The 26814-nt window shown below is 48.3% G+C and overlaps 1 protein-coding gene across 5 annotated transcripts; it reads right to left on the bottom strand.

The window, feature by feature from the left end:
- Nucleotides 1-334: 334 nt before the first annotated feature.
- On the bottom strand, nt 335-26598 carry DENND2C (DENN domain containing 2C). Of its 5 annotated transcripts, none has more exons than XM_075521529.1 (19): nt 26422-26598; nt 17494-18440; nt 15633-15781; nt 14964-15076; nt 14454-14621; nt 11514-11610; nt 10732-10776; nt 9208-9395; nt 6918-7027; nt 6348-6417; nt 5914-5991; nt 4938-5078; nt 4423-4571; nt 3848-4025; nt 3478-3519; nt 2406-2511; nt 1347-1586; nt 926-1012; nt 335-526 (listed from the first exon to the last, which is right to left on the bottom strand). In XM_075521529.1, exons 2-19 carry the CDS (start codon nt 18300-18302, stop codon nt 495-497), a joined length of 2802 nt encoding a protein of 933 aa, XP_075377644.1. In that variant the 5' UTR covers nt 18303-18440; nt 26422-26598; the 3' UTR covers nt 335-494. The 5 variants fall into 5 exon arrangements, 4 of the variants coding, with proteins under 4 accessions (XP_075377644.1, XP_075377641.1, XP_075377642.1 ...); XM_075521526.1 differs by lacking the exon at nt 26422-26598 and adding an exon at nt 23383-23858; XM_075521527.1 differs by lacking the exons at nt 10732-10776; nt 26422-26598 and adding an exon at nt 23383-23864.
- Between the last annotated feature and the right edge of the window lie 216 nt (nt 26599-26814).

Genomic DNA, 26814 nt, shown 5'->3' with positions numbered 1-26814 from the left:
CCGGCCCCGGCCCCGGCCCCGCCCCCCGGCTGGGATCTCCCCCACACACACCTCCCCCCCCCCACATACACACACACCCCCACCCCTCCCCCACACCCCTCCCCCACACCCCCCCCACACACACCCCCCCACACACCCCCACACCCCCCCCGTACCCCTCCCCTCGTCGCTCCTCCACCACCACCACCCCCCCCCCCCGCCCGGCTCTCCACACACACCCCACACACACTCACACCCCCAGCACCCACCCACACATCCGCTCCTCCCACCCCCCCGGCCCGGCTTTCCTCCACCTCCCCCCGGCTCTCCACCCCCGGCCCAGCCGCTGCCCCCGAGACGAGCGGAGACTGGAGGCGGTTTGAGGCACGAGTGGTTATTGGCGGCGGCAGCAGCACGCAGGGCCCCGCGCCCCCGGGCAGCCCCAGCCCTCCTGGAGGCAACAAGGAGTCCGCCCCCGGCCCGCCACCGCTCCGCTGGCCCGCAGCAGTGCACATTCATTTCTTCTGAAGAAATTTCATTTTGCTTCCTACGGAGAAAAAGGAACATTAGGAGCCGAAGACAGTCCAGGAGGCATCTGGCTGAGGAGCTTCTCAAGGTGGAGACTCGTGCGTGGCCACCGCTGCTGGCAGACAAGACTTCTGCCCCCTTCACATGTTCTCAGCCAAGACCAAAGTTAAGAAACAAGTTTAGACAGCTCTAGGATTAGACAACTTCCACAAACCTTATCTAAATATGCAAAAGCTAAAAAATAAAAATCTTACACGGTGTTCAGTGTCCCCTGAAGGAGCAAATGTAAACAAACGGAACACAAGTGCACAAGGCAAAGAAGGGGCCCTGCTCTCTTTTGCATGCAATTATTTGTTCAATAGCTAAATTTGTTTTAAAAAAAAAAAAAATTCAACAAAAAGCAAGAGTGTCCCTTTACCCAGACTGCGAAGGATTTTGTTCACTCCAGTTGGTTCTGTCTCTGGAATACTCTCCAAATACTCCAAGGCACGGACCTCAAAAAGGCCTAAATTAAAAAAGAAAAAAGTATCACTCACCTAGATGAACTATTCCATCTTTTAGCATATGGCATCTTGTATCATTAACAAGGCGGTTACTAAAAGGAAATCATGGATGTAACGTAAGCTGCAGGATCAAGCCCAGAAAGGAGAGATACAAAAATTCTTTGCTTCATAAGATTAATTCTGTTGAGTAATTAGAAGGGCATGGAGCGATTACGTACGCCAAAATGCCAACAGGATAACTTGCCAGGACAAAAGGCTTCTTAAGAGAGTCAAAGTCACATGACATTATACTTTGAAAGTGAGTTTGTAAAACAAGAAAGTAAGATCAAACCTCACCTTTGACCACGTTCTTACTTAGCTCTCGATCCTGTATGAACCCTGCAAACATCTGGGTTTCCATGAAGAAGTGCAAGAAATGACGCACATTGCGTGACACGTGAGATTTATGGAACAGTTCCCGCTGAAACACCCGCTCCCCTTTTTCCGTGACATTCATGTGCAGGGAGTAGTGTCCAACGATCTCCACAAAGAACTGCACAAAAGCTTCAGAGACCAGGGAGTTGAGAGGCATGTCACCTGTGAAGAGGACAACAGAGGCAAAATTTCCCTCTACATTCATCACTTTGGTCATTCCTCTTTAGAAGAGGAGCAGCAGTTGCTCTCAATGAAATTTCAGATGCGTGTTTGATATCAAAGAAGCCACAGCTCAAATATTAAGATTTCTCTCCCATGTCAACTTTCTGCTGCAGGTGAGACATGTTCCCTTCTAAAGCTCTTCTAGCAGTTAAAGCATTCATAAGTTCTTTCCCCTGTCAAGCATCTAGTGTCTAATAAGCTGGAAGCTCATAACAGTCTAAGTTTAATTCTTTTAAAGAATTAGGCAAATTACAGAACACAAACCCACGGGAAAACTAACTTTGTTACTTCTGATGTGCATGGAATTACATAATTTGCTGATGCCATTCTCTCAAGCTACTCAATGCTTTTTAAAATTCTCACACTTACTTATCTGACAGATTATGTATAAAGCAGTTCAACTTTGAAAATGATCTGTCAGATTACCCTCTAAAGTACAGAAACTGTTCTCTGTTTAAGAAAAATGTTCTGTCTGCCACTTAAGAAAAATAAAAGAAAACTCCAAGCATGGGAACCGATGCACTTGGCCCAAGAAAAACTAGAGCTCTACACATACTGATTGTGAAAAGAGGAACAATTGTTAGGACACCAAACTTCTCTCTAACACATTCACAAGAAAGATGTTCTCAGTAAGATCACAGGAAAATAGCTTTCTAAAATGTCGCTTCCTAATGTTTATTTCCATTCGCTCATTTTTATATCAACTACATGGAAGCTGTAGAGATCTGCTAATGTGAAAACACTTTTCCATAGAAGTACCTCGTGCGTCACTCTGCTCATGTGACAAGATCTCACTTCGTTCTTCCAAGATTTGTACAAGCGCAGCCTGGAGTTTATGAGGCAGGATCTCATCTTCATCTGATACCTAAAGAGAAAAATGGCCATGAAAGTATTTTTCTGTTACATCTATCATCAGTAGAACCTTCTCATTGTGAACAGATGAGAAGTACTCGTAGCATGCATAATGCAGTTAGAAGGAAGTTACTCTGTGATATATCTTGGTGGAGACCATACATTTATCTTGTAGCCACACAAATGAAAAACGTTTGCTCAGCACCCTCCTACTACATACTATTAGAGTCACACACACAACTGCCCAACACAGAACAATGTGTTCTATAGCCACGACACAGACTCAGGCTTATTATACTAGTGATAAAGCACACAAGAACAACGAAAGTCTGTTGAGAAAATATGACAAGTCTCAACATTATGGTTAAAAAACCCTGATCCTTTAATACCTTTCTCCAGTTTCAGGTTGCAACAAAATAGAACAGTAACGCAAGGAAAAGGAGATGCAAATATCCTCCTCAACTAGTAATACTCCGGTATGTTTATAGCTACTTGTCTGGTGATGTAGAACATTAGGTAAAGTTCAGCAGAGAACCACAAGCAAACTGTGATAATTTGTCTCCTAGATTACCACTCCTGGAAAAAAAGAAAACAACAACAAACACAGCCCAGCTAGATGAGAGAGGAGAAAGTCCTGCAGAGAACAAGAACACAGGAAAGACAGCCAGAAAGCAGCAAAGAATCTTAGTGGTCCTCTTCACATAATGAACCAACTAAGCATCTGTTTTTAAATTCAGCTCAGATAAGCAGTATCTTTGGCTTCGCAGAGCTCTGTACCTCATGTAAGCTCAATCTTGCAACAAGGATTTGTAAGCCTGTTCCCTTCTCTACTGATCAAAAAGAAATGCAAGATATTTCTTCAGCCACTGGAGCCCACATATGAATACTAGCTTTTGCTGATTTCTTGTTTTCGTTTTCTTTCATTGATGCCTCTTCCTGGCATATAACTATGAGTGACTGGCACTGTTATTCCACTCACCTCTTGCAAGAACTTGTCAGCACAAAGATCAACAATCAGAACCTGGGGAAAGATGTACAAAACACACTGACTTATAACCAGGTATGTTGCTGTACAGAAAACTACTTTTTTTTTTTTTACATGTCCCCCATGGCAGGGGATGTCACACATGAAACACAAATTTTGCATAACTGCAGCCTGTCTATAGGAATACTGAATGCTATTTATCTTTGATAACAACGAACACCCTGACATGTATCTAGCAAGTTCACCAACTGTCTCAGAAAAGTTCAAGAGTTCGTATTAAGACAGAATCCACAGAGATTATTCCAGAGAGGTCAGCCTCATACCACTGACATTGTCCCTCCACTGTGCTTCACCCAATTCTCACCTCTTCTATGGGCAGGTCCTGGAGCTGTGGTAACGAGCAGGAGAGAATGCCAATTAAGAATGGGGTCGGAGAGCACGCAATATCAATCATAGAAGTTGGTAGGACTGGTATGTAGGTGTGTTGCCAAGTGAAGGGATAAAGCATTGCAACTGCGGCATGGCCACATTTAGACAGAGTGCTAGAAAGGTAAGAGAAGCACAGAGTGGATTGTCAATGTCTCGTTCAGTACTCAGCTACAGACACAGGTTAGAAATGCTCAGGGAAAATGTAATTCATGTGCATTGTTTACGCATCAGCAGAAGCCCCATGCATCCACTTTTAAAGTCAGTTATGGGGAGCTAGGAATAGCATCAACCCAGACTAAAGAGGTAAAGGAAACATTCCCTTAGCTCCTCTTGGGTAAATAGCATACTCCAAATTCCAAGCATGCACATGTTGTGTGGAAAGTCTGCAAAAAGCTTTTAAATGTAACTATTTACAAAAAGTTAGACAAGCTTGCACGTGAAACAAGCCCAAACGCAGAAGAAAATATAGTATCCCTCAGAAAGAACTAGTCACTCAGACTCATTTTTTACCTTAAGTTGTCAGCAACAAAGATCACCCTCCTTTCCAGCAGGAGAGAGGCAAAGACCCGAATTGCGTGAGAGACACTTAGACACTTAAACAGGCATTCGAAGTCAACGTGTTCGAGTCGAGAATCCAATGGACGGCAGAGTTCCATCACCTGAGAGGCAAGCAGAGACGCAGAGCGCTGGAGGAGAAAGCCACATTGCAGAGTCAGGCCAGACAAGGGGCAGCCTGGCTGGAGCACAGAACTGGTTGCTCCTCACAAGTGGAACCCCACAGTCTGGGCCATCGGCGCAGGGCATCGCAGAGGACTCCCAAGCAGCTCTTCCTTAAAAAGCAGGGAATCACTTCTACGGTAGATGATTCAACAGGAAGCCGGTTTCTGCAACAGCATCCCTTCGAACTTTAGGACATTATCTTCAGACTATTTACAGGTGGCATCACTCTACAGTGCAGTTTGCAAATTGCCACTATGCCCCAGAGACACCATCGACACAGGAAAGCCAGTCCTGATTTCTGTTACCTCATTTCCTGCTCCTGGCAGGAAACTCCTCACAGTAATCGTGCGTCCAGGAGCAGGGAAAGGCGCCTCCATTACACTACGCATAAATGGGTGTACTAGGGCTGGGGACATCTCTCGCCTCTTCTCCACTTCATCTAAAATCTGCAAGAAAATACATTGGACATTGCTTCAATGCCTGCTGGGGAGCCAGAGGAGATATGAGCCTCTGTTAGAGTATCCTGTGCCATAGCTACATGTGAAGGCTCCAATACAGACTCACAGCCCTCTCCCCCCTTGCTTGGGATCCCTGTGAAAGCTCCTCTCAAATGTCTGAGGAATCAAATGGGAATAGATACCTGTGAGTACAACTCGCCACTCTCAAATCCAGTCTCCTGCTACTGCAAGGAAATGTCTTGTATGTGGTAATCAAATTCTCACAACTAGTTAGAGGAGTAAGAAGAGCAACACCCCATCCTCCTCCCCAAGAAATCTTTCTGAAACACTGTTCTAGAAACTCTGTGCTCCAACGATTAGAAACCAGCTTTCATCATAAGCTTGCCCCTGTATTCTTCTGCAATAGCTGCCCTTTACCTGCAGTAGCTTTCCCCAGTCTTTACCTCTTTATCTACTCTCCTCATGGTGCTAGGAGAAACAAGCTGAGATCTCCTCCCCCCGCTCTTAAATCGATTTTCCATTTCCAAGTCATGGAAGAAGAGGATGAAGGGGCACCATCAGTAATATCATGTATTAGAAGCCACTTCATGACAATAATTTGCAGAAGGAATAGTCATCTGTGTATCGGCTGATAAGTCTCAGCACTAGTATCATTTTATTTGCCCTGTCAAAGCAAAGGTGGCAAGGAAGCACCACTCTCCTGGGATAAGTTACAACTGCCAAGCAATTCTAGACTGGAGAGAAGCATCCAGTCACGTTCTGGAGCTTGCAGGTTGTCAGAGACTCAAGTTCTATAAGAAGTAACAGGCTCTCCCCACTTCACCTTGGAGAAGAGGTTGAAGCAGCCCAGGCGGCTAACGATGCAGTATACCTCAGGAAGGCGCTTCCCTTTCCCTTCTGGCTGAAAGGGAACAGGAACAGTTATGATGCGAACAGGGATCCAATAAAGAACCCAGCACCTACACTGCAGCTGATTCGCAGAATTCCTTCTGCTGTAGTTCCCTCTACACTTCTGACTTAAAAGATTCCTGAGGAATGACCAGTTCCAGGAGCTGTCTTTCACGCCCAGAGACCATTTCACTGTATTGCTGGGCATCATCATGCTCCTTCCCTTATGCATTCAAAGGGCTGGTAACCTCAGCAGCAGCACAGGTGCTACATAACCCACATGGGAAATTACTGCTGATTCACACCCTGCACTTGACTGTGCATTTATCAATGCATTCTTTACACTCCGCCCAATACACAGATGCTTACCAGGAGCTTCTTGCAGTACCCAAACCAGCGTCCGCCATCCTCACCCGTCAACACAAAAGAAAATGTTTCACTGGGGAACCAAAGAACAGTCAGGGTTAAATTCACCATGCAGTTCAGAGAAGAGATTGACAAACAAAGCACACAAACTACAAGCCATTCTCTTTCTGGTCATGCTGAAGACCCCCCTGCTGTGGTTAGCAAGCTACTTTGGGCTCTATTCAGTGTAAAAACCTGCAGCCCATGGACTCTCACTGAGCTACTACAGCTCTCTTCCTTCCCAGCTGCTTCTCCATTCTGCCAAGGAGCAACAGAAGCACTTGCCAGCCCCGGGAGCTGGCCTTGAACAGACATTACAAACTTCCTTCTTATAGGAAAGACGGTGCTCAGGCAGAAGCAGCACTTCCGAGTCCACCTCCATATGCCCATCTTCCCCTGTCACAGGGGTTAGGGATTCAGCCTTTCCCATTTTCCTTGCTCTGACTGCAGTTCCTCTGGTCCAGGGAACTGGCACGTACCTAAGCTTTCAGCATTGCATGTTTCAGGCGTAAGTGTTCAAAACCAGGTCTTTACCTTTTAAGGTCTGATGCAGGAAACCAGTCTTTGGGATCTGGAAAGCAGAATTTGGGAATGACCTTGAGCCTTTCTTCGGTATCCTTTGACTGTCTGAAGGGATGTTCAGGCTGGAGGGGTAACACATGCATTTGAAGTCACTGAAGCGTGGTGCACAGCTGCAGCATTTAAAACAATGGGAGACACTATCTTCCTGACACTTCCAAATGCTGAACCATCAGATAGCTAATGCACAAGTACAGGAGAACTTATTCTGACTATAACAGATTCCCAATTCCCTCTTACATCTTTCCTGCTGAATGGACCTTTGTAAAATTACCCAGCTGGTCTTGGTAAGAACTGAGTAAGGATTTACAAGCATGGCCAAGTTTACTGGGGAATGAAGCTAGAACTGACCCCCCCAAATCATGGTTGTGTCAGCTTGCCTTGGTTCTATTCCTAGGAGATTTGAAGACACTAAGAGGAACAGGAATGTGTTCAGCTTGTGATGTGCAGATCACTCATCATTCAGTTGCGAAAACAGTGTATCTGAATCACACGTTCCAGCTACTTGTGGGCTCAAGTCAAATCTCTCAAAGACTACAGAACAACTTTCCATGCTCAAAACTGCCCAGAAGGGGCAAAAAGAAGGTTTTCAAATAAGAGAGATCATATTTAAGGAGGAAACGCCCTTGAGAAGAGGAAAGTTTATTGCATAAAGCTGGTTTTAGACACTGTACTCTCAGCCAGTGCATCTAGGCTATTCCAGTGTCCCAAGCTGTGACAGCATGAAGGAGCTGTTAGAAAACAGTACCGCATTTTCACAGAGTAACAGTTGTACAAAAGCTTTGATGTCCTTGGGCATGCAGCCCAAAGAAGAGGGTGACAAGCAGATTACTTGGAAGCAAGGCTATTTTTAGAAGGGAGACAAATCCGCAATCAGAACACTTCCATAATTACTGGGCAATGTTTCCTGCAAAATCTCAACATGACAGACTGTCCCACAAAAAGTCACTCACCAAAACACTTTACTTTGAGCAGAGGATAAATAAACACTGAGAAAATAATTTGTTTTGTTAGTGCATTTATAAAAGCCAGTAAAGATCCACATGGTACAGTTGGGTCTGATTGTCTGCTAGGGCAGCAGGAAAAGAACAATGCACTGCCCTTCCCAAAGGCGATGAACAGATTGAGAGGTTGCACCAGGGAAACGCTAAACCTGGTTACATTCCTTTCTTCCTCCTAACACCCTAAAGTTTGCACTTTTTAGCAGATATTATTTATGTATATTCAGTTTTAGCCACTAAATTAAGACTGTGCACTCTTTCTGGCTAGAGTCCCTTATTCATTTTGTGAATGCAAAACGTTTACACATTTAAGACCCTAGAGTTATTTGCACACAAATCCCTTACGCAACTGGACACTATGGGTCCTGCTGGAGTCCCACATAACCTCCCTTAATGAATCTGACATCTCCTTCGCTATTTGGATGACATGCGGATTCCTTAATAATCTCTGGCTGACTCCTGATAGCACAGCTAGAATTACTAGCTTTGTTCTGTTTTTTAGTGGAAGGCAGCAGGTACGAGCCTAGACGGTGACAACTGAATATTCATTTCAATCTGGAACCACAGAAGCAAGCATCAAGGCTCCATCCTCTTAGCTTCACAGTAACTACTGTGTACACCGAGTCATAATTCAGAGTCACACACTGATCTTGTCATCCATTTGGGCCGAACAGACAGAAAAAAAGCTTATTTCAAATGGCTTGTTCTAGCTACAGTACTTTAACTTCCACGGTTCTCCTCGGCTTTTTGCGGGCTAGTACACATGGCTTTGCCATTTTAATTTCTTTTTTTCCCAGAACAGTATAAATAAGCGTAGAAGCCCTGGGATTCTAGTTCCTGTGCACCATCAGTCAAATTGCTTCACTCCTTGTTTATAAATCACAGACTACTAGGATGAGCTTTGGGAAGAGAGCACTGCACTCCTCTTCCTCTCCTGCAGGGTGCCTCAGCAGTGTATCACAATACAGTATGGCTTTATGACATTTCCAGGCAATTAGAATTAGAGTAGGAGCCTTCCTAGTTCCAAAAAAAGACAGTAAACTCATTATCAAGAAAGATATTCAACAACTGCCCAATGATATACATTAGGTCTGTAACAGAGCAAGGTGCTTCATATTCCAAGCCTGTATCCTAACCAGTGGGCCAGATTTACTAGTATAGAGTTTAAGAAGGGATACACACTGCAAGAGGAAATAAACAGCTGCTGAGTGTGTTTCGTGGGCAGGTTTCCATGCAGCTCCTACCTTGCTGGGAAACTGCTGTATGATCTGTGGTGTGTACGTCATCTCAGATGTCTTCTTGTGCAGTGACACCACCACAAACAGCTCAAATAGCCGCTGCTCCTGAAGTTCTATCAAATCCCTCTCCAGAGTCTGGTAGTGCGGGTTCCTCTTGGAGGCTGACTGCACCTGCAGCAGGCACCTGTGTCGACCTGAAGAAAGGAACAAATCCAAAACCAGGCTGTGGCTATCACTGCCACACACCTACAGGTCACAGAAGAGGACTCATCACCACCTTTAGAAGGGGGAAAAGAGATGGGTGCATTTGCCTAACATCACTGGTGCGCTCTACGGGACTTGGACTCCTGCATCAGCTCCTCAAGCACAGAGCTGTTCCAGATAGGGGAGCACTGGCTTTGCAGCAGCTCCTGCAAATCCCTCTTGACCGACAGCTGGCTTTCTCCTGCTGTCCTGACATTCTTTCCACACATCTCAGAGCAACACACCGTGGTAACAATGAGGGAAGCCTAGCTGTGAGAAGCTGCCCAGCTCCACCAGTTCACTACTTGCCAGGCCTCAGGCAGCTACTCTGTAAAGCAGCATGGGCATTCAAGAGAGGCAGAGCCAGTTTCCCGGCCAAGAAACCTCCAGGCTGGGATGTCTTGACAGGCAGTACAGACTCACAAGCACAGGCACAGCACTCTGATGTAAGAAATTCCTGTGGCCCAGGCACCATGACACATTCTGGACACTTTGGAAACAACTCTTAAATCAGGCAGTGACTCAATCACTGTATTTCTACAGAGACTCTTCACTCTCCATTTCTCTCTTTAACGTAAAAAAGTGGAACTTCACTATTCACTCCAAGTTAAAGCCTTCTGTATGCTTCCCTCCAAGTAAATGAAATGTCTAAAATAATTCTGTTGGTCCTTTTCGCAAGATGCTTGCTTAGAGACATGACAGAGTCACTCATCAGGGCTGCTGGCCAACTATTACCATTTTGCATTCAAACCTTAACAGCATAGAAACTAAGACCTCCTTGGTCCTTCCTACACCAGCTAAAACCAAGTAGGTATTTCAAGTCTGTAGTTTGGGCCTACGATCAAACTCAGGACTATGGAACCAGACAAATAACCAAGTGATTTCTCCCCAGAGGAAAGGGCATTTCACAACATTATACATATAAAACAGAACCAAGGGAAGGAAGTAGGGGGAAAATAACCTCAAGTGTTAGCAGCAAAAGTGATTCAAGGACAATCGCCTGCAAGACATATTTTAGTTAAGTGTGACTCTACCAACCCGAAAATGAATCTACTTCTAGCAACTGGCAGATTAATGGCTCTAAACCTCAAGGGCTCAGGAAAAGTGGCAGAAATAGAGGCTGATTTGTCACAGCAACAGCTCCCAGCCTTGGCCATGCTGCCTCTTAGATGTTCCCTTTCTCTGTCTTGCCAGAAGCCACAACTAGTCAGCGTGCTTAATCCCATTAGAGCCTCAGTCAAATATGTAGTGATATGGCGACAGGACCAGCCCCTGTGATTCACTCACTTTTTGGCTGATTTTCCGTGTCACTTCCATTCCCACTGGTTTCACCTGAAACACACATAGTTTTCACTTATTAGCCATGCAGAAGGAAGATGGGCAACACCCAAAGTTAGGAAAGAGAGAGAACTTTAGACTCATCAGACAAACATCACTCAGGGCTGCCCACCTATCCTGCTCAAAGCATCAGCAAAACCAGACAGTACTGGCAAATGTGCTACAACAGTAAATTTCAAGAAGTGAAGTTGGAATCAAGTCACTGTTTCCAGTAAACCACCTGTAGGTCAGCTGAACACAGACAAAGAACAGAAACCAGGTGGTTATTTGATGCTGCTATAAAAGTTAAGAGAGTTGCTGAACAGAATATACTATAAATAAAGACCATACCACAGCTACGAAATCAGAAGAACACAAGAATATCACGTTAGAGGCACAAAAGCAATGAGTGGAGTAGTCAGATGTAGTTCTCGTGCCAAGTGGTTTTGTGGGGAATTTTTGGGTTTGTTCTGCTTTTTTGAAAAAGCACTTTTAACCAGTAGCCCAGCTCTTCAGGCTCAGATCATCTGTGACAGCGTTAAACTTGGGTTAGGCAAGTGTTCCCAATCCTAGCGGTGCTGAAAGCTCCACAGTTCCAGCTGCAAGACATGGGGTTTCGCACTGTCAAGTCAGCCCAGCACGAGCTGCAGGAGGTAGTGGTGCCTGGCCTACTAGCAGTACCCCAGGATGTAGAGGAACTGTGCTGCTCAAGAGGTTTATAGCAAAGAGAATGGTGCTGGAGACCTCCATACCTTTCACTGGAGGCACTTCTTTCCCAGCAGGACTGAGCAGCTTCACCCTCTTCTTTCCACGCTTAGAATCAAAGATCTCCTGTATTTTTAGTACCAGCTGAAATCCAAAGTAGAAGCAGAGGTTAATGTGGGGGTCCAGTAAAGGGTCCAGGTGCCAACAGGACTGCAGCCCAACAGCTGTCATCTAGCACCACAACACTTGGGAAAGGCTGCCCAAGTCCTGCCAGGGACCCTGGTTCAGAGACTGCTTGCTAGAGTACTTTTAGCACAGCTCACTGGATAATGAATGAGCACAGAATTTCTGCTACAAGAGAGAGATTACTGTTAGCACAACTCAAAGCTGACACCAAACTGTACAAGCATTCTGGAAGTTATCATACTTTGCTTACCAAACAGATAGCAGAAGCGGCAAACTGTCTGGCATCAGATCTCCATTTTCTATTAGAGAGGCCAACTGCAAAGGCACTTGGCAAGAATATCTTATAAACCCTCCCACCACAAAGGACTCTGAACTCTGCATGCTCTCAAGCATCCTAATTCTTTCCAAGCCCAGTAAAAGCAAAGCTCTCTCAATGTAGCTTGGGGTTTGTTTGTCTTGTGTTTGGTTGGTTGGTTTGTTTTGTTTTTTAAGCTTGCTGCTGTAGTTGGATGTCAGACAGCTAGAGTAAGTTCTCCAAAGCACCATGTCAGGTACAGAACAAGGCTGCTCTAAGCACAGTCCTTGTCCCAGGGTAGTTTGCTAAAATGAAAGGATTATGTACTTTCATTTTGCATAGATGAAGAAAGACAGCGGGACAGAATAATGGGTCTATGCTGCAGGGACACCACAGACCTGGTCCACTGGAAGAAAAAATTTGGAAAAAAAACATAGCCCAGTGCAGACTAAGCTACAGACATGAAAGAAGGGTCAGCATTTGGACACTCCAAGTCGACGCTGTTAACCTTCTTTCCACTGGTCATAACGGCCTTAAAACCAAAGTCCTAATGCTTTCTGTTCCTCCTGTCACAGGCCTGTCTGGAGTCCCAGCCTCAGCTGCCAGGTATACAATGCTGCAGGTGGCTCCTTGATTCTGCATGTCAAAGACGGCTATCACTTCATTGTGAAGAAGGATTTATGCTAAATGCAGTGAGCAGGTCAAGTTCATTCTTGTCTCAAGTTAAGAATTCATTAATTGCTCCCACTGAATGTAGGAGGGTGGGGCCCAGCCATTTGTCACCACAAATACTGCATAAAAAGGAAGATATTCAGCAAGAGAACCTGTTTTTCAGCTCAAGCCTTTATCCCCAGCTCAGCAAACTAGGCTTAGGCTCTTCTTTTCAGATCTATTTCTCCCCATTTTCTGCATTAGCCAGTCCTCCTAGCACAATGAGGCTGCAAGGAAGAAAACAGCCCACAGCAGAAAGCAGTGCTTCTCCTGCAAAATCTGTCTTCTTTCCCCTCTACCACCCAGCCTTACCTAGAGGATTTCCATTTCTGTTCTGATTTTTGTGCAGTTGAGTCACCAGTGAAAGATATTGGGTGTGTTTAAGGCAGCTGTGTGTTTCTTAAGCAATAAGTATGTTTTTTCTTTTTAGACTGCAGCCCTTTTCTCAATCTCTTGAGCAATCTTGGCTCAATTCCTTGTGAGCAAAAAGAGTAAAGTGTGCTTCCTGCATGCAAATTGTTACCAGATTTTTGGAATAGGTTTGCTTTTGGACAATGTTTTATTGTCCCCCTCCAAATGAAAGTTACTCTCCATCACAGTATTTTTATAACTTTGCCATCTCCTTCCTGATTTTCCAGGCCTACAGTTTGTTTAAAAACACATACCAAAGTTGCTTGTTACTCTAAAGTACTTAATGTTTGAAAAGTATTTTGCAGCTGTCCAACTCTACCTCACAGTCTTGTGCAGTTTGAGCAAATACACCCAATTTTCACAAGAAATAAAGATCTGCAGAAGTTAAATGATTTTACCATGGCAAAATTAAGTTGTTGCCACTACCTCAACTGGAATTTGAGTCCTATGGACAAAGTGCCACTACAGTGGTAGCTGCAGCTGTCCTTCTAGAGCGCATGCTGCATTTCATGAACTGAGGGACATGAGCTGATAACCAATACTAGTACCTAGAAAGATTCCCAATGCATCAAATGAGAATTACAATGGAGTCCTCTATAATGAAGGTGGATTAAAAGCCTTTCTCACTATGGCCTCAGAAGCATATCTGCCTTTGCACACAGGCAGGAGGGACCAGCCAGAGGAAGCAGAGGGGAGAATTGTATAAAGGCTTTGTGAAATGCGCTTATCCCTAAAAGCTGCCCTTCACCTCTAGACTACAAAACAGCTGCAAGGGCATGTTCCTGATGGTAAGTCAAGAACTCCAAGCCAACATGCCAAGTAACCAAGGGCCCAGCCAGCTCCCCACAGCAGCCCCACACTGTCAGCCATCAAACAACTCGGTGCCTGCAGCAAGAACGTAAGGGTCAGTCTGAGAAGCCACCAGGAGCAAGGGACACATACATACAATTGCCCTTCAGCTGACAGAGAGCTTCCTTGCATTCCTGCACCACATTCAGCACAAAACCAGCATCACTACACTTCATGGAAGCATTGGCAACAAGGCTTGAATGACAAAGCAGGAGGAAGAGCTAGTATTCACACACAGCACTGATATCCAGGTCAACACCTAGTACTCCATTTGCAGATTCTTGGCTAACAAAACTACCACTGCCCCAGCTAGAACTGGCACTCTTTTTTTTGATCCTCAAATACCTGACCTGCTACCTGGAGGGAAAGTGGTTTGGGCAGGGTCACTTGTCCACACACAGAGCAGTGCTAACCAGCATTCACCTGCCAGACACACAGCTCCATGACCACTTACAAAGCACTTAGAAGGTGCTAGACAAAGCAGCATGAGTTTGAAATGCCATGCAGGAAGTAATGTTTCGTGCTTAAATCTCACCCAGGGCAAGTTCTTTCTCCTGCTAGCAGCCTCTACTGCTCGGAACAGCTTCCACTCGGTCAGTGTGACAGGCAGGGTTGTGTCCTTCACCATTTTCCCTTGGAAACTTGTCTGGGAGGGCTTTAGCTCAAGAGTCTTGCGACTGAGGAAAGGAGGTTTTGGAGGGGGCTAGAAAACAGAATCAGAAGAGATGGTTAAGCACAGGATTAAGCTTTGGTCCAAGCTCAGAGCCAAAGGAGTCAGATTACAAATTATAAACTTCCTGCAGCCTCCTGCTCTACCAAGCTCTCCATCCCATCCCCACCCCACATACTCAAGCATCTCATCAACACTCTCTTGTTCCTATTCTTTTGCTCCTTAGCAGCTTAATCAACTGCCACTGCCATGGCTGTTCGTTATCATTTACATTAATAATAAACAATAAAAAATATTGCTGGGGGGAGCACAAAATAGGGCCCTTGTGAGGATAACTCTCTGTAAACACGTGACAACTTAATCCCCTCGCCCTACCTTGGGAGCCCTACTGGTGCTCCGGTGGGGTGGTAGCTTCCAGACAGATGGGACCTTCCACAGGGGTATGGGCAGCGCTCCAATATCTTCATAAGGGTTCTCTTTTGCAGGACCTGGAAAAAGCATTGGACGGGGCATTTATGAAAGGAGATAAAGTCCTGCATTCTTGCAAGGGATGTAAGCAGGGAGAGTGTACAGTTGTCTGCCAAGCTTTAACAGGGTCTGAGACAGACCTGTTTTAAGATGGATTAGGTTCCCACCACTCAAAGATTCTTCTAATCCACTACCATCAACTTGGCAAACTGTACACAGACTCAGCAAAACAAAACACTTCTACCACTGCAGAGAAAGTAGCTCTATTGCAAAGCAGCTAATTTTGTCAGTGTTCACACTGATCTCTGTGCAGCACTCAAGCAAAGCATTTGAAGAGCTAATAAAGAAATCAGTTTAGCACAGGCCAACTCTAGTGACCTTCCATGACATCTGAAATCAGGTTGTTCACATGCAGATAGTTACTAACATCAACAAAGAACCCCAGATGGGGAAGACCTTAAAAGTCACAGAGCTGGAAAGGGCCTCAATGCATTCTCATCTTCATTCCTCCCACCCCAGCAAATTTGCTACCCTTAATTAAAGTGAGTGCATCCCCCCAGAAGCACATGCACATACAGATAATGTCCTCGTAGATGTTGTCTTCTGACTGTGTGTAGATGAGCCTGGATCCTGTAGTGCCATTTGTCTCTTCTCGAAGTCTGTGGGAGTTGGTGGTTGCCATCCGGTTGCGGAAGCCCTGGATGTCCTCAAATTCAAAAGATTTCCTAGAGGAAAACCAGTGTAACTTCTTCTAAAGGCACCTGCATGTACCAGTGAGGTGCTGTCTCCAGTCTACACAGAGTATGGTCCTCGTTGGGGCCATCAGGCAGATGGATGCTCCACTCTGGACTCTCTGATTTCCAAGTGTTGAGGTTTAACCCCAGCCAGCAGCTCAGCCCCACGCAGCCGCTCGCTCACTCCCCCGGGTGGGACGGGGGAGAGAATCAGAAGGCTAAAAGTGAGAAAACTCGTGGGTCGAGATAAAGGCAGTTTAATAGTTAAAGCAAAAGCTGCGCACGCAAGCAAAGCAAAACGAGGAATTCATTCACTATTTCCCCTCAGCAGGCAGGTGTTCAGCCATCTCCAGGAAAGCAGGGCTCCATCACGCGTAACGGTGACTTGTGAAGACAAACACCATCACTCCAAACATCCCACCCTTCCTCCTTCTTCCCCCAGTTTTTATTGCTGAACACGACATCATATGGTGTGGAATATCCCTTTGGTCAGTTGGGGTCAGCTGTCCCGGCTGTGTCCCCTCCCAACTCCTTGTGCCCCCCCAGCCCACCCGCTGGTGGAGTGGGGTGAGGAGCAGCAAAGGCCTTGACTCTGTGTAAGCACTGCTCAGCAATAACTAGAACACTGGTGTGTTATCAATACTATTTTCATCACAAATCCAAAACATAGCACCACACAAGCTACTATGAAGAAAATTAACTCTATCCCAGCCAAAACCAGCACACCAAGCGAGTCCTACTCACTTACTCTAGGAGATTTTTAAACTAAAAATGAAGTTAGAGGCTCCATGGCCAAGCACGCTCCAAGCAGGTATGGCAAGTCCCATCCTGTCACAGAGTCAAGAACCCAAAACATGTTTTACAGACTAAGCACTTGCAGCAGTACTCAGAATTAGGGCACTGCTTTCTACTGTACCTCTCCTACTGCTCATGCTAAGAGTGTTATCGCATTTGTGAGTTTGCATTTTCGTATCCTTGGCCTCCATTTCAAAATTATGGCACAAAGGTCACAAAGGAGCTGGCAGGGATTTAGCCCATCATCATAAAATTTGGTTTGCTGCTGCACACTTTGCCACAGTGAAAGAAGGTTTCAGGAGTCCTAGCCACATCTCCACCTATAATGTTCACAGTACTCTCTAGCACAGCTGCCCTAGGCAGCTCATCTGTGAGCAGAACTAGCATCAAGCTAGCTCACAGGTTTTTTACTCTGTAACAGGGACCTACATACAGGAAAATGGGAAGAATAGCCAAACCTACTGCAACAGGGGTACCCACAGCTGACAGCCTCCAACTTCAAGCAACAAGAGAATCTTTCACTCACAGGAAAGCCAGAACATTTAGCGGCCATACTGCCCCAAGAGAAAGCTATTCTGTAATCCACAAATTGCAGCTGAGGACAAGCAGGGCAAGAAGCAGGCAGCACTCTCCCTGGGGCCAGCACATTGTCACTCAACTCTGTTTTAAGGTGTGGGACATGCGTTTGGAGCTTTTAGCCTTCTTTGCAAGATTATCAGCAGCAAAAGCAGTGCATACGCAATGCTGGAAAGGGGATACTTTCATCCAGAAATATCCTCTCCCCATCAACAGAGGCATTGTCAGTACTAGTACCTCCACAAGGATATCATGGTAAGCAAGCTGTTTAAACCCATCTAGAAACTGATCTAAGTAAACATGTTTCAGACATGAGAGATGAATCGATGTACCTCTGGGCTCTCCCTCTGATCCTCCTGCTGGCTATTCTCTTCTCAGGATTGCTGGAGGATGACACCAAGTCTCCTCCATGCTGCTTTTGCAGGGGAGCTTCCCTGGTAGCACTGGCATCGCTACAGCTACTAGCACCCTTTTCTGCAAGATAGCAGAAAGTCCTACGGGGCTTGGGTGGTGGGACAGCAGCTGGCTCCTCCTCTTGCCCCTCAGCCTCAGAGTAAACGTTTTTCAAGCTCCGCTCTGCCCTGCAGAGAGAGTCCACTCCTTCGATTTTAAGTTCTCTTTCCGCGGAGCCACAGCTCCCTCGCTTCCTCTGAAGGTCCAAGGGAACTGGTGGGGCTTTGCCAGGCAGAAGGGGCTCTACTCTCCTCCACAGAGCTTGTGAGGTATAGAAGTTCCCTGGGGGTAGTGTCACCCCTGGGTCCAGGAAGCCCGCTCGCCACTCTCCTTTCTCCTTGGCTTGGGAAGCTAGGCTGCATGCACAGGGCTTGAGGTCACCACAGTCATCAGTCTGCAAGCAGCTCCGTCTGTCTTCCCTGAAGTCCAAACCCAGGCTCTTTGGATCTTTGGACCCAGTCTTTCTGCCCTGCTCTGTATGTTCTGGCTTCACTTTGGGTAGAGCATCGCAGCTGGGATCATACTTTACTCCAAAGTCCTTCAGCTGCTGTTTCTCCTTGCTGGAGCACCCTCGTGTCCTCCCCTCCCACTGGGAGATCTTCTGTTTGATGTTGCGGCAGTGGCTCCGGGAGAGCGTCTGCACAGCAGAGCGGGAGAAGCTACTGTCCACTGACCCTGCTGGGTGCATGGCAAGTGCCAATGTGCTTACAAACACCCCATCTCCAGCCTTATCCAGGTCCACCAGTGTCCTGCACACATCAAGCTGGCATGAGACTCCAAAGCACGTGGTGGTGTCAGCTCTGCAAGGACTGCCTACTAGAACGACCTGCAGACAAAAAGAAGAAAAGAACCATCAGCTGCACTCCAGCCACGCACACCACCATGAACTCCCAGCTGCTCTCTGGCAATTGCTGAAGAACATTCCTCCCCAAATCACATGTTCAAGACGGGCTTCCAGAGCACGCTCCCCACAAAGCCTGTTTCTGTAGCACACATCTGGGAGGGCTAACGAAAGGAAGTAGAGGTCTCACTGGCTTAAAAAACAAACAAAACACCACAACAGGAACAAAACACAGCCAGGGATCCCAAGGGTCCAAACTCAAGGAAATTATTTAATGGCACAAGAACACAGCAACATAGCCTGTCTGCAGCAGAGGTCTCAGCCAGCCCCTCTGCTGCTTGCTTGTACCAATGCAGGCTAGGCAGGAGTGCTCAGTTTCTCCTGATGCTCTGTACTGCTCAGAGCACCTCAGGCAGCATTCAGTCAAACCACTGCAGCACGATGTCACTAGCAGAGCTCTCAACACAGCAGAGACACAACAAGATACAAGATACCATGACAGCTCTATAGAAAGGGAACCACATCTACTTCTCCAGAGAGTCAGCAACAGCAGAACGGCTGCTGCTTCACGCAGGAGGACTAGGACAGTTGTGATGACCAGAGAAGAGCCCGTCTGCACTCCTCCTCCCAGAAGTGCTCTCCTGCTGCACAACACAAGTAAAAACCGGTCTGATGTTCTGCTTCTCAACACCCGACCTAAATTTGCCATCAGAGAGACAGAAGGGCAGCAGTGCCCAGCCTGTGGCTTGCAGCCAGGGGAAGTTTTAAAAGGCATACAACAGAGGCCAAAAGGCAGAGGAAACTGGTGAGTTCTCATGCTCAAGAGGAAAATGGCCCTGTGTTTAGATCAGCAGAGAAGTAATGCTAAAGAAACACTGTGACTTCTCCTACCCAAGCAGAGCCTGTGCAAACAGGAGCTATGCTGTTTGAGACTACCCCAACGTATAATCTAGAGGATACAGCAAACAGTCCTCCAGACAGTCCTGCAGCAAGGCAGGCAGGTGAAATTGCCAGGGAGAACCTGGGTGGCTGTACAGACCCAGCACCTACAGGTCCACTATGGCCTCAGTACAGACATTTCATAAGTGGAGTCCCCAGCCTCAGAGCCCTTCAGCTCTACCTGTAGCTCACAAGGCATCCCCAATATTCTCAGATATGCCAGCACGGTTGAAAACTCATCTTGGACAGAAGACAGCAGCCCACAGGCTCTAATATGCTCTGTTCCTCCCTTTCTGCAGGCAGTTACCCTATTTCAGAAGTTCCAACCCTCCCAGTCTATTTAACGTTCTCCATTTGTATTAGGAGACAAGCACTCAGCAAAGCTCAGGCTCAGGCCAGGTCGACATGCAGCAAGCCTGGCCATGCTGACTTCAGTAGCATTCCCCTGGCACTAAGAAGTCTCCCTGCAAAAGGCAGAACAAGAGCAGCAAGCAGTCCCCATTCCACACATGCAGCAAAACCAGAGGACCTCTGCCGAAAGCAAGCCGGACTTGCTCCAAGTGGGAACACAGGCCACAGTCAAACAAAGCCCGTACGGAGGCTCCTCCTGACAGATCCAGCCAGCTCCCACTGCCAAAAACTGGGTACATGTCCTCCAAAGCTGCTATTACGACACCCAGTCTTCATTGACTCACCAGAGCCTGCAAGAATTTGTAGAACCAAGGATGGGAAGCAAACCAAGCTGGAAGACAGAGGAGCTTAAACCTGCCTGACAAGGGTTCATGCCCCATACACCATGCTGGGTGTGGAGAGCCTCTACCGCAGCAGAGGCCTGCATCCTTCCCACCGTTGATACTGCACCTCAAATTCCAGGGCTCCAGCGCTACCGGCTCTATCCCTGGCGTTGCTGATCTGCTTGGCAGAGGCATTTGCGCTGCAATTAAAAGAAAAGCACTGGCCTTGGCAGACCTACTTGATATAGTTAGTGAGAAAGCTCACTGACGTAGGACAGCTCTGGGCTCCCCAAGCAATTCAGTGATGGCTTGGGCACACATGGCACCAAGCCTTGGCTCTCTGCTGCACTTTCACTCTCTCTACCAAAGCAGCATTGCTCGCTGTGGCAAGAAGCTCAATGCTGTCTGTCTCCAGAGAGAAGAGCGTGGGTTCTTGCAGTCTGGCATCATTTATCACATTGTCCCAGACAGCTGCTGGTAACTCTCCCACTCAGCAGTGAATGGGCTAAACTTGGACAATCTGGGTAACCAACTGAACTGGGGATAGTTGCTCCATCACCAGCCCTGTGTCCCTCATCAGCATTCCCCCCTGTCCTCAACACTTTCGTAGCCACGCCGCTCCTGGCCACCACCCAGCACGTCTCCGAAGAAGCGAGGTGAAGCTGCTACTGTGCAGGTGGCACTGCAGCTCCAGTGCCAGCTCCAGCGCAGCACAGCACCCTCTCCCCACTCCTGCCAGTAGCAAGGTGCAGGCAGGGGATGACCAAACAGAAGAGGGCTGCTCATCCCCTCACAGAGGGGCAGGGAGAGAGCAGAACAAGTTTGAGAATGACAAAGAACACACAAAACAGCAAACCACACCTACCCCACTCTCCCCAACTCCCTTGCCCAGGGTGCTGCAGTGCTACTGGGCCCCACTGCAAGACCCTCTTCTCGCACAGCCAGGCTGCTGCTCCCGGCAGCAAGGGGCCCCTGCCCTCTCCTATAAATAGGCATTGTTTCCAATACATCCTGGAGCCAGAGCAGAGCCATCCTTCCTCTATCCCTGTCTGCACAGCCCTGATTAGCAGACAGGAAAGCAACCTTCCCCTTTCCTATGCCACTGCAACTACTCTACAGCAACAGTGCTCAGGGCCACTCCTGAGGACCTGAAGCACAAGCTATCAAAGAAGCAAAGGCTCTGATGGGGAAGGCCAGGCTAGGAGAGGGGCGAAACAGCCTCCTCTCAGCCAGTACAGCTTCAGACTAGGCACCTTTACTCCCTGCCAGGTCTTCACACACTGCCCTGCAGAACTCGCACAGGGACAGGCCCCCGAAGGACCTTGCAGTGTGGAGCAATGGCCTTATTCACAGGACTAAACAGTTCAAGGCCAGCATATGCATTCATGAAGCACATGCAGCTCCGTGCTGACAGCAAGCCCACACGTGACACCAAAAGCTCCCTTGCTTCCCAACAGCACTGGCAGCTTTCTTCTCCGAACACACCAGCTGTCCCTGGGCTTAGACCAGCAGCCTGGCAAAACATCTGCATGCAGCATCCATGAGGGCAAATCATTGCACAGAGCAGACTCAGTAGCCCTGCTCAGCTTTCTAGTTGGGCCCATCCTCAGAGTGTGTAGAGCCACCTGTGCTCAAGTGGGTCAGGTCTGCTGGCTGCCAGCCAGCCCCATATCCTTCCTCCTATGACTCACATTGGTAAGGGTGCAACAAAAAGTGCATTTGCCATAGTTTCCTCAGCCAGCCTGCCATATTTCTGCTTCTTAATATAGAGCCATGGCCCAAGTCAGCCTAATGCTCCTGAACTCTCCTACTGTCTGCATCTGTGCTTCCATGACGAGGCACAACTAGCAACTGAGAAACACAATAGAGAAGCACAGTCCCAGCCAGCATACAGGTACTGGTGAGACTGTGTCTGCAATGCTGCCCCTGGTTCTGCTCACTGATGAATGCCCAGAGTTCAAGCAGTTCACCCAGTGCTCAAGCAATTACCTGACTCCATAGCATCCAGAGCTATGCAGACCCATACGCAGAAACAGGATCCACACTGAGTTTATTTCCCCTCCTTCAGCATAAACCTACCAAGTAATATTACTTCTCCAGCCAGTGAAGCTCCACACACTGGCTGGAGAAGTAGTATTACTTAGAAGGTGAAGCAATAAGCTTCACTCACCTAAGAAGCCGTACAGATTAGAGCGCAACAGTGAAGGTCTTTCCAAGGCATGTCATTGATCTTTGAAGTACCAGATACAACTAGAAACACATGGCTTCTGGCTCATCTTAAACACAGACGGTAGAGCACAAGCTTAAAGCACCCGACATTCTCTTCTGCTCAGTGCTGCTCCGCCAGTCAGAGCCCCGAACTGTGTCTTCAAAAATAACCGTCCAAGGAGGAGACAAATGCAGCTCTTCATCTGTCCAGGCCTGCAAGGCAGGTGGGTGCTATCAAGAACTAGACATTTAATCTAAGCTCATCGCGTGAGCCAGGGCAAGGGGAGAGACTGATCTTTGGTGAAGAAAGAGCAGACTGGGGTGGTCTGATCCAAGCTAAGTAACCCTCAGACACAGTCTGAGATAAGCCAAAACAGCTTAGGGACACAGAACTGGGAGAGACCACCTGAGTCAGGCAGCCAGCACTTGTATCTCAGGGACCACATACACCATTCCTTCCACAAACTAACCAGAGTTAATGTGACTGCTTCTCTCCTGACCTCTCCTTCCAAACTCCTTCAATGGCTCCAGTATGCTTCCTAGTATTTCCACAGAAGCCAAATTTATCATCCCTGCTGCATTAGTACTTACAGCAGTTCAGTGTAGTTGAGAATACTGAATTATTTCGTTGAAAGCAGTCGTTTTGGGCAAAGAGAAATTAAATAATTTCTAGACAAAGTATCACACATTTCTCCCAAAAGACAGCCTCTCCAATCCACGCTGTTTGAAGACAGCTTCCATATCTTTATCCAAAGCAGAAGAATGAGGTACATTCACACCACAATAGGTAGCCCTGACTCTTTTTCCAATTCTGACAGCCAGAGAGCACACTAAGCATTTTCCATACAAAGTCTCAAGACAATTCCGTTTCCTGAAACCACGTGCTCAGGGAGAGAATGCTGCCAGTGCTGTTCAAGAATAAAATACTCTTTGATGCTGAGGTCAAGCCCACCTACCGCAGGTGCTGCTGGTACCCCACAACCCCCCTTACCACACTCACGCTGGCACCTGATTAGCTACACAAAGGCACTAACACATCACCTTACCTTATCCTGCTGCACAACAGGCATGAGAACACGCAAATCACTGACTGGGCAAGCCCATGCAGTTCTGAAGCAATCTTTCACCCCTTTTATGAGAGCCGTGCAGTTCTGAACCACCCAAGAGACCTCCTTGCCACCAAGCCTCCTGTGTTGGTAGCCAAATAAAAGACAGTTTCTGGTCTTCTGAAGTCTAGGGAAGCTGCCAGCTCAATCCTGGAGGGATGAGGGGACAGCCAGCACAGCAGCAAGGACCCCTTCCAGAGTTCTCAGCTACGCCCGTTCTGTTCAGGCCCAGAACAAACCTGAAGCTTTTCTGAACAAAACTCTGCCATGCTGATGCCTGAAAGGCATGGGCAGTACCAAACAAGCAGATTTTATACCAAAATAAGTAACACTTCAGGAATGCGGTATGCTTAGTCATTTCCATCTCAATACAAAGCAACTCTAGTTATTAACTCGTTCGAAGCTTCTGCATATCATGCTGAGGAATGGAGTTCCACCTCATCAGACACATGGGCATGTAGAGCACAGCCCCTGGACATAGTAAATGCGACGCTAATCTTAATTACACGGCAAAAAGAGGTTAAGTCTGACCTCTGCCATGGGTCCTAAGACTTTTGTACTGATCAGAAAGATATACCTGGATCTTTGGACTTTCAGTCTTTTTCTGAAGGGATGAAATTCAACTTCTTGAGAGTAAGTTTTTACCCATGCTAAAAACCCCCCACTTTACTTTAAACATGTAAGCCCTGAAGGCTTTTATACCAGAGGGGACACAGACAGAACCCACAACGTACTATTTTTAAAGTCATGTTTTTTTAACCTGACTCACAGTATCTGAATGCTCAGGTTAGCGATACTGAAAACAGCAGTTGACTCGGACACTACACCACAGGCTGGCTGCATGTCCCAGGAATGCTGCAGCTTCACACAAGAGCTGAGACCCAAGGTAGGGGCAGAGAGAAAGTTAAACTCAAACTTGAGTTATCCTGGAGCCATTTCTTGGTGCAACTGCCAGAGGTGAGATTCCAGGCTTCCCCCAGGGCTGACATCACCATAAAGCCACGACCACCTTTATGTTACAAGGGCCACCGCAGATAGGCTGTGCGGGGCCACCACAACCAGCCACTCATTCCTTTGGAGAAGTCTCAGCAGCGTGGAGGCAGCTGTCCCAAGAGGTTCAGAGGATGCAGACCAAGGTAGCACCAGAAGACCTCTCAGACACCCATCCAGATAACATGTTCCCAGAGCCACAGGGAATGAGCCACATCCATACTGGAAGACTGAGATAAGAATTTTGCCAAGTACCAATGCACAGTACTAGGACTCAGCACTCCAGGACAGATCCTCCAGCCCGCTGTTTCAAGCAGGAATGTTTTACAAGGCCACCACCGCCACCATTTATTCCTCCCATACCCAACACCCTCAGACATTCTCTGCACATGCCTTCCCTTCAAGGCAAACTGGAGTGCACAGCCCAAGAGACATGCTTTTTAGGACAGGGCGCCCAAAATCTTTCAGGGTCCATTTCTTCACTCACCACACCCTATCCCGCAGGAGTTTAACTTCTAAATGCTCAGATAGTAAGCAATTCGCCCAATCCTGCCTGCGAGCCCCTGAAGGAACAACCAGTCTGAGTAGTGACTGAAAGATACATCACGCTCCTGGGGAGCCACTGGGCTCCTGACCCTGGTCCGGACACTTCCATTGCTCTAGCAAATACCCTGCTTAGGGCCTTTCCCTCACCCACCCGTCTGCGACTGAGCGGACGGCTGGACCGAACCCGCATGCCTCCCCTCCAGCTGACAGAGCCCTGGGAGGGCAGCACATGGGCTTGTTCATCAGCTTCTATTTCTCTGCTCTGCTCTCCCTTCCCATGCAGCAAGGTCACCGCTCACTCCTCATCCCTCCCTTCTGTAACTCTGACAGACAGGGACAGCAAAACCCACAACTACCATTGCCCAAATACACATCTCCAGGGGCTGTTTCTCCTGCAACTCCTCTTCTACTTTTCTTCTATCATTAGGGCTGATGTAAGTCCCAGCTGCCAAGAGGAAGGGCTCCCACCACTACTAGGGCTCTATCAGAGTTGTGGTAGTCAGGTGCCCACTCAGACAGACTGTGTTCAGCCATGGTAACTGAACAGGAGTCTACACAGTGAACTACGAAAGGCAAGGGGAGACTGGTCCAGCATGCCAGCCTACACCTCATGCCCTAGGACAGCAGTGCCAGAAAGGTACACAGGCCTGCGTACCTCAGTGCAACAAAGCACAAGTATCTAGCACTACCCAAAACATCACAGCCTACTAGTAAATAATTTGCTCTAAAGAAACTCTGTACAGAATCATAGAGTGGTTGAGGTGGGAGAGGATGTCTGGAGGTCACCTTGTCCAACCCCCTACTCAAGCAGGGCCACCTACAGCAGGCTGCCCAGGACGGTGTCCGGACAGCTTTTTAATATCTCCAAGGATGGAGACTCCACAACCTCCCTAGGCAACCTGTGCCAGTGCTCAGTCACCCTCAGAGTGAAAAAGTGTTTCCTGATGTTCAGAGGGAACCTCTCGTGTGTCAGCATGTGCTCATCACCTCTGGTCCTGTCACTGGGCACCACTAGAAACAGCCTGGCTGGGTCCTCTTTGCACCCTCCCTTCAGGCATTTGTACACATTGATAAGATTCTCTCCCCCCCCCCCCCGCCCCGAGCCCTCTCTTCTCCAGGCTGCACAGAATGAGGGGCTGTGGTAAAACACGAGGCTGGTGACTCATCTAAGGCAGCCGGTGGGCTTGAGCAGGCACCTACTTCCTCCGTGGGTTCAGCTCCCGTTCCTTCGCTCCCTGCCCTGCCCACGGGGTAAACGGTCCAGCAGCTGCTTCCCTGCCTGCCGGGACACCGGGTCACGGGGACCCTCGGGACAGGGTGCTGCCGGCCCTGCCACAGGCCCTCGAGAGCTCTGCGGCCGGCGGGGCTCCAGCCGGGGACGCCGTGCAGCACCGCCCGCCTCCCCGCTCAGGGGCGGGAGACGCCGCCGCAGCGCTTCCTTACCCGCTCCCAGCAGTCCCAGGCTCTCGCTGGGGCCGGGCAGGCAGCGCTCCGCACCGCGGGCCGGGACCGGCGGCGATCGGACGGCGCAGCCTTGCGCCGCTGCCAGCAGCACCCGGGCCCGGCCGGCTCCGCCGCCGCGCGTCCCGTCCGGCAGCCCCGAGCCCGGCCGCGACTGCGACCCCGCGGGAAGCCCTAATGCCTGTCCCACCCCCCTCCCCCGGGCCGAGCCGCCCGTCCGGAGCCCCGGGTGACGGGCCGCGGGAGAGGAGTCCTGCCAGCCGCGCCGCTCCCCGCCGCGCGGCCCCCGCTCCCCCGCGGCGGGAACCCGGCGCGCGCGCACGGCCCGGCCCCGCCCCGCCTCACCCGCTGCCACGGCCCGGCCCCGGCCCCGCT

The sequence above is a fragment of the Mycteria americana genome, chromosome 20 (assembly GCF_035582795.1).
Source record: "Mycteria americana isolate JAX WOST 10 ecotype Jacksonville Zoo and Gardens chromosome 20, USCA_MyAme_1.0, whole genome shotgun sequence".
In the NCBI taxonomy this organism is placed as follows: Eukaryota; Metazoa; Chordata; class Aves; order Ciconiiformes; family Ciconiidae; genus Mycteria; species Mycteria americana.
Note: the sequence above shows the minus strand (reverse complement) of the source record. Positions and strands in the feature narration are given on the sequence as shown.